The sequence below is a fragment of the Colias philodice genome, chromosome 5 (genome assembly GCF_061535455.1).
Source record: "Colias philodice isolate Cphi_HAF_F1 chromosome 5, ilColPhil1 Martin Lab GWU primary, whole genome shotgun sequence".
Lineage (NCBI taxonomy): Eukaryota > Metazoa > Arthropoda > Insecta > Lepidoptera > Pieridae > Colias > Colias philodice.
The window spans coordinates 11251959-11265605 of record NC_143090.1 but is presented as its reverse complement, the minus strand read 5'-3'; the positions used below and the strand labels follow the sequence as shown (position 1 = coordinate 11265605).

At 34.3% G+C, this 13647-nt stretch overlaps 2 protein-coding genes across 2 annotated transcripts in view; both read right to left on the bottom strand.

Moving 5' to 3' along the window:
• Positions 1 to 1888: 1888 nt before the first annotated feature.
• LOC149488663 (uncharacterized) lies at positions 1889 to 2849 on the bottom strand. Its single transcript, XM_089695269.1, has one exon. It carries the CDS (start codon positions 2723 to 2725, stop codon positions 1904 to 1906), a length of 822 nt encoding a protein of 273 aa, XP_089551395.1. The 5' UTR covers positions 2726 to 2849; the 3' UTR covers positions 1889 to 1903.
• A 4067-nt stretch (positions 2850 to 6916) lies between these two features.
• The window catches only part of LOC149488657 (uncharacterized), a 130870-nt gene continuing 124139 nt past the window's right edge, over positions 6917 to 13647 (bottom strand). Inside the window, exons 3-4 of the mRNA XM_089695187.1 lie at positions 13478 to 13565; positions 6917 to 8808 (exon numbers count right to left, since the gene is read on the bottom strand). Coding sequence (XP_089551313.1) covers positions 8661 to 8808; positions 13478 to 13565 — 236 coding nt within the window. The 3' untranslated portion in view covers positions 6917 to 8660. The remainder of the gene's footprint in view (positions 8809 to 13477; positions 13566 to 13647) is intronic.

Here is a 13647-nt window from a genome sequence, read left to right as displayed (position 1 = left end):
GTTCAGACAACTGCTAAAATCAATAAGTCCATAAAGAATATTATGTCTGAATTTTTTTAGCAGTTCTCTGTATTAGCCAGTGCAACATAGAATATGACTTATTGATTTTTAGCAGTTGCCTGAACTTTTTATAGCAGTTCTCTGTATTAGCCAGTGCAACATAGAATAATATGACTTATTGATATTTAGCAGTTGTCTGAACTTTTTTTAGCAGTATATTACTTATAGTTTGTCTGACGCAGAGAACTGCTAACAATCAATAAGTCCATATTCTATGTTATTTATTGTAGCACGTAAAAGTAGTAAAAATTGTATGTAATGTATTAGTACAAAAAATACAAAATACAGCTACATTGTTCAGGACTTCATTTAGTTTGAAGTTTGAAGCGATATTACTGTTGGTTATTTACAAACACATTCCTCGCTACACATCCTAGCCTATTATTGATGGAAAAGCACAAGTTAACAGATTTATTTTACACAAAAGTATCGTTACTTAGCTAACAACAATAATTATAGCATTTCTATGGGCGTATTCAGAAAGAAAGCTTGAAACTTATAAGCGCTTATCGGCGCTTGTCATGTTCATATATTTTCCTGTCAGTGCTGTCAACCCGCGCAGGAAAATATATGAACATGACAAGCGCCGATAAGCGCTTATAAGTTTCAAGCTTTCTCTCTGAATACTCCCTAAGTTATGGAGTGGCAATCAGTGTGACCAGATTAAATTTTACAAAAATACCGAGGCACCTCAAAAAAATACTGAAATATACCGACTTACATATGACAGATATACCAATAAAAATACTGATTTTCTTAACACGTTTTAATTATTCATCCTCACAATAAATGTTAGTTTTATAGATGCTTATCTACTTTGCAGATTCGCATTGCATGCTTTACAAAATGCGGTGAACTCATCATCCATATATAACGTGAAAGCCACAAAGAAAATTCCGGAATTTGTTCCCACTTCGCTAAATAACTTTGCTGAAAACTAGATACGCTGTCCTGATGAATGCAACTAAGTAAATAAAAACAACGAAAATCGCGTTCTATATTTTATATGATGACAAAAACCATCTTCTATTTTGGGGAAATTCCCGAATTATCGAAAGAAAGTCCTCAAATATTAAGTCGAGTGCAGAAGAGACAATCATCTCACTTGAACCGTATTAGACGATTTTATACTAGTAATAAAATATCTTATATGTTTTACTACTATCTATTCATCCAACTGAAAACTTAAAAACTAGACTTTGTTTTGAAAATTATAGATAAACTAGCATTCCTTCCCGAATTCATCCGGGTAAACTGATATTCATGAAATACAAGGGATTTCAATGTATGCAATCTGGAAATTACGCTCTATCTAATGGTGCAAACCTCATTAAAATCGGTCCAGCAGTTGTAAAGTTTTAGGCGAACATACATTCTGCAACTCTGATTTATACTATGTAAAATAAAAATAAAAAGCCCATTTATTTTCTACAAACAAGTTACAATCATTTAAGACTATTTTTATATCTACGTTATAGTTACACTTAGTTGATCAATTTACATTAAAAGTAAGTTGGTTGTAGTACATATTTGTTTGTTAGTTAACAGTATTTTAGCTTTATTAAATTTTTACTTTATTTTAAGTTTATGAATTATCATTTATTTTCTTATTTCATTAAATGTTTTTTTTTTAGGATTGTCTGTAGAAACCCCGTATTGGGTAAAGGCCTCCCCCAAAAAAAAAAATTCTCAAATGAGATTGCGTTATGATAGCTGTTGTGTGTATTCATTTGGAGGGTTGTGGTCATTATCTTCCACGGTGACCAGCCGGGTTGGAAGATGTTCTTGGTATCTGGTTCTTGTTGTGCTGTGATCTAATTATGTTGGAGGAGGGGCTTAGTTGTTATATGTTCTTGTTATTTACGTTCTGAGTGTTATTTGTTTTAACTGTATTTGTATTTACTAAAAAGTTTAACATGCCGGGTTTTATCACTCCTTCTGATATGCTATTTGATCTTTTGGCCGTCGATTTGAGCTGTTGTTGTTTATTCTTTTTATTGGCTTGAGTAGTTTTCTCAATTTTTGGGATTGTGCTATTTTCAGGTGATAAAGAAAGTTTTCTTTTGTGCATGCTTTCGGTAATAATTAATTTGTCGTATTTGATTGTAGCTGTGTTACCCTTTTCTTTCTCTATTTTCAATTGTTCTTTTAATCCTTTTCTCTTTTCTAGTATATATTTCGGATAGTCCGCTTGAACGTAGTAGGGAGTATCTTTTAACATCAGTTTTTTCTTAAGAATTTTTATTTTTATTCCTAAAGTAGAAAAAGTAATTACTATTGGGCGTGGTCTGTCGCCTTTCTTTCCTACTCTCCTCGCTTCTTGAATATCAAAATAATTTAGTTTTATAGAGAAGAACTGATCTATCCACTTGATAATGTTCTTTTCCAGGCTTTCGTACGAGTTTTCTGTTTCCTCAATACCGAAAAAAATTAAATTTCTCTGTCTTGATTGTTTTTCTAAGAAATAGATTCTATTTTCCTGATTTTCCACGACTTCTTTAAGTTTATTATGCTTTTCTTCCCAAAGACAAAATTTTTCTTCTAACATAGTATTAATATTCTGTGTAACTTGTTCGGTAATATTTTTTCCACTTTCCTGGATAATAATTTTCTGGTTATCCAATTCCTTTTGTATAAATTTAAGTGCATTTAAAACCTCTTCCATGTTGATAAAATAAAAATACGTATACGTATCGATTGCAAACAGATAAGTTCCTCAGCTTCTTTCTACTAGATGGCGCTGTGTGTCGCTAGGATATTGAATCATAGATACGAATCACAATAAATGTTAAAACTTTAAAGTTTAAGGTTATGTTGATATATTTTACTCTTATATGTAATTGTTCTTTGTTTAAATTATTTAGAATCACTTCCGTGCACAATAAAACGGTATTCGGTTTTAGTTCAAACCATTAAGATTATTGAATAAGTCCACAAAAACAGTAACACTAATGGTAGGTCTTCGCTATTTTATTTTACAGTGAAATGTATTTTTCCGTGTCCATTTCTTTAAGTCTTCAATATATCACAGTAGTCACTCAATAAATTCACAAACACTATCGGTTATTTACCATAATACTCTGTTTTAGTATATTTAAATTAGTTTTTAGGCAGAGATAATGTTTACGACGGCACAGTAGCACCCTCACTCCTATACTATACTATGTATTGATTGATAATTGTAAAGGTAGTATTACAATACTACAACGCCGGCGACGGCCGTCTTTCTTGTCATATCTGTAACTTACTCATCTTTGCTCATAGATAACATTTATAAATCCGAAAAAGTCCCCAATGTTCGCGTTCCGGGGAATTCCGCAAACATTGTCGCAACTTTCAGACGATCACGCACGACGGTGTTGCCATAACGTCAACCAAAATATACCCAAAAATACTGACTTCCAGCAATATACCTAAAAATATACCGATGTTCGGAAAAGTCGATGAAATATACTGAAAAAGTATTAAAATACTGAATCTGGTCACACTGGTGGCAATTCGTGATATTTTTTTGCAATATGGCTGACCTGTCAAATTTAGTTCACAGCTTCGCCGTAGGACTTCTTTAGTGGCACAGTCTCTATTAGTCCAGGAGGAATCGGCGCATGAGTACCGAAAACTATTCCACCTCAATTTTTTTACGTGATCCTCTTCAAATTGCCCTACTGATGATATAAATGCATGTTGCCATGGGGCAACCCGGTGCCATATTGTTTAAACCGAAATTGTTTAAACAATTGCAAGGAATTGTTATTTTTCAACCGGACAAATTTTTTTTATATTTTTTATCGAAATACCAATAAAAAAGGTCCAATTACTTTTCACGATAAAGTTAATATTTTCAAAGATATGAATTTTTTAAGGTTTGAAAAATCTCAAATTTGGGTACTTTCGACCCATGAAAAATATATTTAAAAAAAAAATAATATATAAGTAATATTTTTTTTTCAATTCTCTATACAATAGTTAATAATATTGTTAATAGAGATTTAAGAAAATTTCATTGTTTATATCTGTTTTTTAATTGTTAACTTCGCGCGCTCACAAATAATATAAGTTGCATACTTCTATGTGGTTGTGATTCAGAAGACTGTAAGAATATAATATATAAAAATAATATTGATAATAAATAAATACTTATTTTTAAATCTTGTTTTATTATTTCATACTTCTCCATCTATAACTTTCGTTTGAAGAAGTTATTCAATGTAATTAATAAGGTAAAAGACCTAGTTATTGACACTTTAAATTTTATTTTAGTTAAAAAAAAAACAAATCAATTCTAATAAATTAATAAATATAATTTTTGAATTAAAAATTTTAAGATCTTTGGTTTTTTGAGAACATTTCATTCTTTTAATTAAAATCAAATTGCGAGTGTCAAACAACTAGGCCAGTGTCAATAACTGGGTCTTTTACCTTACTTGCTGTTTCAATAACAAAAAAGTAATATAAACTGACAAAAAAGTAATTTTAATTACATGTTTCAATTTATGCTTAAATAACTTTAAAAAAATTGATTTCAGAAAAAAATATATAAGAAACAAATTGTAGACAATTTAATTATTAATAAGATTGCTCTCTTTAGAAATCTTGATAAAGTTGATAGTTTTTAAGATAAATGATAAATAATGATTCAAGACACAGAGAGGCCGATGCAGCGCATGAGTAAGAGAGAGACGGCGATACTTAAAGGTAAGCGGCGCGTACTTGTGAGCGCGCGAAGTTAACAATTAAAAAACAGATATAAACAATGAAATTTTCTTAAATCTCTATTAACAATATTATTAACTATTGTATAGAGAATTGAAAAAAAAATATTACTTATATATTATTTTTTTTTTAAATATATTTTTCATGGGTCGAAAGTACCCAAATTTGAGATTTTTCAAACCTTAAAAAATTCATATCTTTGAAAATATTAACTTTATCGTGAAAAGTAATTGGACCTTTTTTATTGGTATTTCGATAAAAAATATAAAAAAAATTTGTCCGGTTGAAAAATAACAATTCCTTGCAATTGTTTAAACAATTTCGGTTTAAACAATATGGCACCGGGTTGCCCCATGGCAACATGCATTTATATCATCAGTAGGGCAATTTGAAGAGGATCACGTAAAAAAATTGAGGTGGAATAGTTTTCGGTACTCATGCGCCGATTCCTCCTGGACTATATTATTAGGAGCAATCAAGAAGCTTATATCTTATACACTGGAGATTTCGGTATGAACATTTGAAAATTGTTGTGTTCTATCACTTTCACACCTAACTTGGTATTGCCACTGTTAAAACGAAGTTTTCCCAAGGCTACTATGTATGCTGTAATATTCTGTGCAAAAGGTTAGTTTTTGTACATGACTTTGTTGATAAATTGCCAACAACGTCATTCAGAAGCATTGTTGGATGAGACAATTATTATTTATGCTAAATAAAATAAGTATCTGAACCAATTATTAAAAAGCGATACTCCCTGATTATGGGTAGTTACCATAATAAAATTGTAGCAACTCTCACTTTGACAATATGGCATAAGTGTCAAAAAAATTGCGTCGCTTCGAATATTTAAGTTAATATTGTTGCGTATTTAATAAATATTTTCCGAATATTAATAATGTATTGCATTGTGAAAAATTGCAGAAGTTTTTGGACACCAAATTCTGGCCTATAATTTCACAGGCAAGTGTATATTTACGTTATTTACAATATTCCTCAATACTCATGCATTTACCTGTTTAGAATCATTTTAATGGCAAAAATCGTCAAATTTATCATCATTTTACTAAGCAATCATGTTAAATAAGTTCTTTTCCTAATACTTTCATCATTTTTCAACAAGTTTTCAACAAACAAATTTAACAAGTAAGGTAACCATGATGATGGGTTTTTACGGATAGCGACGATAATATATTGCTAAAAAATATTATGATGAACATTTAGAACACCATTTTAAAAATTTTTATACTAGTAATGAAACAACACACGACATCGGTATTGCACTCACATATTGTGGTTTGTTCTTTTTTACATTGAAATTTATACTTTTTAACCTAATATTTTTTTGTTTTACGTATTTCAGCTTTCCAAAAAATGAAGTAAAAAGAAATATATGTGCCTATCAAGGGTAAAATTACTGAGGATTACGACCCAGAAAAAAAATACTGCTATAAACAGTTTTAATTTGATGTTTTTGGCTTGAAGTTGACCCGTCGAAGCAACGCGTTTAAAAAGAAGATCTGAGTAACTTACAATTTGGTAAACAGCATCTGATGCAAAACACAACTTTCCTCTATTTACAAAGGATGTTAATGATATAATGATGTATATCGGTTAATATCCAAGCTTTGTAGCCAAAAGTTATCAAGCGTTATTTAAAACTATCATTCTCTACCAATTAAAATTGTATGTCATATAAAGGAGATAATTCTTGTAAGATGACCAGTAATTATAATAAAAATACTGTTAAAAATATATGTCGTTATTATTTATAGACCATGATTTTTAGTTTTTTCTATTTCGAAAAATCCTGAATATACAAACCAGTGTGGTCACCCACAGAAAGAGACAAAAAACAACACTGACGTCATTCAAGGTTATATTTTCTTGTGACAAGTTAATGGTCATAGTGCAATCTCCAGTGTATTAGATATAAGCTTCTTGGGAGCAATGATAGATCATAATGTTTTATTTAATTATTTTTTCCCTGGACCAGTTTTCTATTTAGTTGAAATTTAGGTGTTTACTGCATAAAACCTTTTTTTTGCCTGGTCGATTAACAACCGTTTTATTCTATCTATTTCCATTAGAGCCTCGTTGAAGTAAATAGTCAAATTATTATAAGGTAGAATAAAACAAGATACACAGACATGGTCAATTTATTTATACAAAGATACATTCAAACTATGACTAGAATACTGTTTCTGCCTCCAATAAATTGATAATTTCTAAAACTATTTACAAAATCGCCCAATATAAAGCCCGTACGTATTTTTTTAAACATATAAAAATAATAGCATATTATCTAAAATCATATACTTACTTACATATTGTTAGATATAAAATTCTGTAATACTATCCGTTTTAAATCTTACTAAACAGACTATAACCAGGCCTATTTCGACAATCATTACATTTACACTTATTCCATTTGATAAATAAATTCCTTCAACAATCTTACAAAAATCTAGGTACCTACTTAGAACTTCTAGGAAAAAAAAAGCTCAAATATGATATTATACTCTACACTTTCTTCCTATTAAAAATTTGTTTTACTATAATTAAAAGTTATTTGTATGATATACCTACTGTATCTATTTTTGGGAAAAATAATTATCAAGAGTAAATGAACAACTCAATATTTTACGGAATTATTACTAAATTGTTACAGAAAAATGCTACCTAACTAAAAATTATTCCTGAATTTAAAAAATGCTAAAATTAGTAACAACAAGATAGGTTCTACCTACATTATTTTACATTACTGTACATCCAAATATAGAAAAATCTATTCAAAATCCCACTGCATCAGTGGACTATTGAATTTCAAAAGTTGCTAAGCTTTTGGGGTAATTGCTACTATGAAATAAGATTTTATGTTCTAAATAGTTTTTTATTCGTTTTTCAAATATTTTGGGAGTGAAAGAGATAAAATAGGAATAAACCACAGGAATAAAATTTAAAACGGTTTGAACACGTATTTTTGATTCTGAGGTTTTATATAAAACCTACGAGTTGTTTAGCGAAATCTTAGGTTACCTATGCGAAAATTTTAAAGCCTGGCAACATGTCTTTTAACTTCTATTGTCTTTGAATTGGTATGTACATTGTACGCCAATAACTTTGAACAGCACGTAAGGTATTCAAATACATCGTTAGAATATTGAATAACTTAAACCATATAAGCAATCACCCCAATGCGCTATATAATATTAGCTTTATAATATAAAAGTATATTTACAATTGAATATCAGTCATTCACGCAAGGATATGCATTATTGCCGGGAGTTACGTCTCGGTCTAGGACACAAGGAATCGCATCGAATCCAACTTTACAACGGCTACCATTGATATGTTTGCTTAACACATTTGTCTAGCTCATTTTTTTCATATAGAAAATATATAAACTTCACGATTTATATTTTCTGTTGTAAATATTATGTTTAAGGGTTTTATAGTTCTTGGAAGGAAGATGTGTAGAAGTACGAATTAGTACGCGAAAATCTTTTATAATGCACGTGTTAGTACACGATAGACATGAACTACAACAAAACTAGCATTTAAATACGATCTAAAATCTAGATTTTGACCGTAGATTCCAGTATCTAACCAAATAAAATAATTTTAGGGTTTAGATAGACAATCGTCGTACTGCGTACTTGAAAAAGTGTCCTTTTCTAAGTATCGATAGGTAGGTAGAAGATAGGTAGTACAGACAGCAACAGATGTTAAAAGTATCATAGACAAGGTACATCGAAACACAATCTATTCTCTACAGAACATTATTTACACTGTCACATCAAGAACAAACTATAAAACCCCGCAAATATCTACACGAAGGTGCCCAAATGTTGCGGTCGGTCCCCGGCAATAATGAGATGGCGGCATTATATAAGTCGGTGCGCGTCGTCGCGGCAGTCGTCCGACTCGTCGCTGTCGGAGCGCGAGCAGCACGAGTCGCTCCAGTGTTGGAACTCCTCCTTGTGGTGCTCCAGCGCCATCAGCGACGGGAACAGGCTGTCGCATGAGCTGCACCTGTAATGTAATGACATTATATTTTATTATTGTATTATTATTGTCAAATACAACCCAATAAAAATCTTAGGCATGGTATAATACGATTCAAACTTAATGGCGGCTCGAAACATCGTACGATCCGATGCGCAGAAAACAATTTTTAGGAATTAGCGGCACGTTAAGGGATGTGCGAGTGCGCACAGATCCCACTCGCACGGCGCACCTGCACCTAACTTCTAAACCGCCATTAAGTTTGAATCGAACTGTTAATAGAATTGCAAAATCGGCCCCATTTAAAGACTGTTATGAAATAATATGGTAATTACATTATACAAAGATAATAGATTATACTTTTGGGGCTAAAGAGAGTTCATTGAAATGTTATTAATATAACTAGCTGGTGCGTTGTGCGCGGGCTGCAAGCAGCCCGCGAGCCCCTTTTGCCCCTGGGTTGAAGCAATAGGGCAGTCATTAGAAAATGTGTTAGAATTCCAAGTCCATTTGTAATTTTCTGCTAACTGCGATTCCACAGTCAATCGGAAGTGCTTATAAATTCCCCATTCAAATATTTTATATTCTGAAATGCTGTCGACCTTCGAGGGCGCGTGGTGCGCGGGCTGCAAGCAGCCCGCGGCTCATCCCAGGGCAGAAATCTTCAGTCATTTGAAAATGCATTCGAATTTCCTGTCCATTTGTTACATCTGCTAACAGCGATTCTACAGTCGGTCGAAACTGCATATAAATTACTTATTCAAATATTGGTTAAATTTTTGAAACGTGATCCCGAATTTCATTTATTTGAGGTGTCACAGCGGTGACTTTTTTTCACTTATAATACCACAAGAGCTTCAAAATTATCGGGTATTTTCCGAAAGGTTCGTTGCAAACAAATGAAGGAGTCAAGTTTTTCAGGTTAAAAAATCACGAGGGCGAAGCGCGAGTGATTTTTCCTATTGTCGATATTTGGGTCGGAAAAATAATCATAATAAACTGTTCAAGACAATAAATGTGTGAAGATGTATAAAACATATTGAAAACTTCAAGTCTTTTTAGTAGCGTCGTTTAAAATCAAATTCATTATGCTTTCGGCACTAAAAATATCTAAGTGAAAGCCATAGGACTACAGTCAAAGGGTGTATCGAATTAGATATCGTTACACTATAAAAATAACTACTTTAAAAAAACCGACTTCAAAAACGGAAAAGTAAAAAATAATTAATTACTACATATTATTTAGTTGTGTTATTCACTATATAGGTTTGAAGTCGGTGCCAAGCACTAAGCACTTATTAAACTACGCTATTTTTTGATACAAGAACTACCTACTTGCATAATTCAATTACATTATTCGCAATACAAAAAATTGGCTATTTTCGATATAAAAACTACACTACTCTTGGTGTAAGTCCTACGCTTATAAATCATCTCATTCACTCAATAAATGTGTGAAGATGTGTATATTATTACGTATTGAAAACTTCATTAGTAGCTTCGTTTAAAATCAAATTCAGTATGCTTTAGGCACTAAAAATAAGAACCTACTTTTCCGTTTTTGACGTCGGTTTTTTTAACTTAGTTTTAATAGTTTTTAACCTACGTAATTTTTTTGTTTGAGTGGGAATCGCCCTAAAGTCGCTTCTGTTCAAGAGTTAACCTAACACGCTCGTCGCTTCGCTCCTCGCTACCTATTTGAATATTTACGCCGGCCGCTGACGTGACTTGCTCGCTTCGCTCGCTTGGCTAGTGCGGTAGTTCAAAAGTAACCTAACTCGCTCGTCGCTTCGCTCCTCGCTACTTCTTTGAGTATTTACGCCGGCCGCTGACGTGACTTGCTCGCTTCGCTCGCTTGGCTAGTGCGGTAGTTCAAAAGTTAACCTAACTCGCTCGTCGCTTCGCTCCTCGCTACTTCTTTGAATATTTACGCAGGCCGCTGACGTGACTTGCTCGCTTCGCTCGCTTGGCTAGTGCGGTAGTTCAAAAGTAACCTAATTCGCTCGTCGCTTCGCTCCTCGCTACTTCTTTGAGTATTTACGCCGGCCGCTGACGTGACTTGCTCGCTTCGCTCGCTTGGCTAGTGCGGTAGTTCAAAAGTTAACCTAACTCGCTCGTCGCTTCGCTCCTCGCTACCTATTTGAATATTTACGCCAGCCGCTGCCGTGATTCGCTCGCTTCGCTCGCTTGGCTCGTGTGGTAGTTCAAAAGTTAATAAATATTTTCTACTGCGGGAGGCTGTCGACCTTCGAGGTTGCGCGGTGCGCGGGCAGCAAGCAGCCCGCGGCGCCGTCTTTTGCCGTTGCTATTCAATTACCCTTCCTACTATGGAAATTTCCATACAAAATTTGCGAAAAAAAACATTTCGCTTTTTAGCAAAAAAATTTATATGCCTGGAAGCGGACCAGGTTTTGAAGCATTTTTTGCTTCGGCGACCCCGACCTACCTGCCACCGGTTCAGAGAGCCGTTGAATTTCGTGATGTATGGAAAATGGAAACCGAGGGTCGGAGAGAAATTCTGAGTATGCAGTATTGTAAATCTGGCCAATTGGAGCACAAAAGTCAATTTTCAGACCGATCGTGAAGTAAGCGGCGCCACAATCTTGCCTCGAAAAATCGGCCATTTTTGAAAAAAAAATTACGGCCAATTTGAAATTTCTCCATTGCCCTGGTAGCACCCCATCTTCCTGATCATTTTTTAGTTCTACACCCCCCACCTATCTCGCGCCGTTTCGGAGAGCCGTCGAATTTCGCGTTGTATGAAACTCGGAAACCAGCGGTGGAAACTCAATTATGAGTATCCCACCTTAATGTGCGGCTCGATTAAAGCCCCTGTGCCAAGTTTCAGCGCAATCGGACCAGCGACGGCCGTTTTAGAAATTGTATGGCGGCGGCCATTTTTTCCGCCATTTTGAATTTTTTTCACTATCTGTGGTAATTGCTCGAGGTCTACTACAAGTTTAGTTTGAGCACCCCAGATGTAGCTGCTACCGTTTGCGCGGGCCGTTGATCGTCTTCGCGAGATGAGGGAAAGTTTAAGATTTCGTATTTTTCTGGATATTCTGGGAGCTGGGCGAGTACGAATGCATCATTGGTGTATTTCTCCGTTGCGCCACCTCGTCTAAATTTACGGTTTTATGTTTGCGCCAAAAATGGAAAAATTCCAAAATCGAGCGACCCACTATGGCTCCCTGGTAGCGTCCCAGGGTGATGATCATTTTTAGTTCCGACACCCCCCACCCAACTCGCACCGTTTCCGCGGGCCGTTGGATTTTACGTTGTATGGAAGTCGGAAACTGGGGCCCGGAGCCACTCGAACAGGGCACCGATCGATTCGCCGGCTCGCACAGAGCACGTGTGCCAAATTTGAGACGTAAGGATTCATAAACGGCGATTTTGGCAAAGTACGGCGGCCATCTTGTTTTCGCGAAAATCCCCATTTTTCCACCACCCCTGGTAATCGCCACCAGTTCTGAGCATTTTTTGTTCAGACACCCCCCTCCAGGTGGCACCGTTTCTGCGCACCACCAGGGGTCCACTCGGTATTCGAAGATGATCGAGATCGCTATATTTTTCCGGTGGTCACTGGGAGCACCTCTACACGATCACGTCGAAACCCCCCCAACTTTCCGCGTAGTTTCCGAGAAACCCGATGTCAGTCAGTGAGTCAGTGGTAGTGTAGCTTTATATATATATGATATGTTGTTTCAAAGCGCTCCATGACTGGGACTTTGTACTGATAGGTATATGAAAAATGCGGAATGATATGAATATAAAAAAACGCGATACAAAGGGACAAATAAGCATTTTATTTAACAAAATAAAATAAAAAATGTAGTGAAAAACTATCGTTTAGAAACACAACGAAAAAATTAAAATTAGCCTAAAGTTTTAGTTTCCAAATATGGCGACCTACGCATCCATCAAAATATAAAATTGCGTCCTCTCCGTTTAAACCTCTTATTGCTCTGAGGTTTAAACTTTATAGTCCGGGATACATCGCCCATTTTTGCAAGTGATTACTATCAAGCTAATTTTTCGTGAGTAGCATTATTTTGATGAGATGCCCAATAATTTCATGTACGAAACTCTCGATTGTGGTAGCTTACAGAGGTAACAAGGATAAAAATTTTTGATTTGACGGTTCTCAAATATTTATTACGCAATTTGTAGGACAATATGTCTGTTGAATTATATAAGTATTAAATAAGTGAAAATAAAAAAAATCAGCTTGTTAGTAATCATTTATGATGACTTCGTTATCGATACACATTGGAAAGGGGTCCCCCTTTGATCAAACCATAGATTTTGTAGGACAAATATTTTTTCGAATAATTTAGATAATTATCTTGAGATTGAACAAAAAAAAAACATTCAGTTAGTAATTAATATTTGAGAACCATCAAATCAAAATATTTTATCCTTGTTTCCTCTGGTAGCTACCACAATCGAGAGTTTCATACATGAAATTATTGGGCATCTCATCAAAATAAAGCTACTCACGAAAAATTAGCTTGATAGTAATCACTTGCAAAAATGGGCGATGTATCCCGGACTATTAAACTGAGTGAAAATAAAGACTAAACTCTAAAGCAGTCGGATATATATATACATACATATCGGTTATATATAACATACCAACATGGCAACATACAGGTGAAGCTACTAAAAGCGTGCTAAATATAGGTAAAATTACCCGAAATGCCTTTTCTTCTGTTGGTGATCGCTGAGCTGGCGTCGAGTGGGAAACGACCGGTCACACACGTTGCAAGTCAATGCTTCGTCTGTAAAGACCAGTTTAATTATTTTATATACATAATAATACTTTATATATGACTGCCTGCGTGGTACAGTGGGTAACGCGTG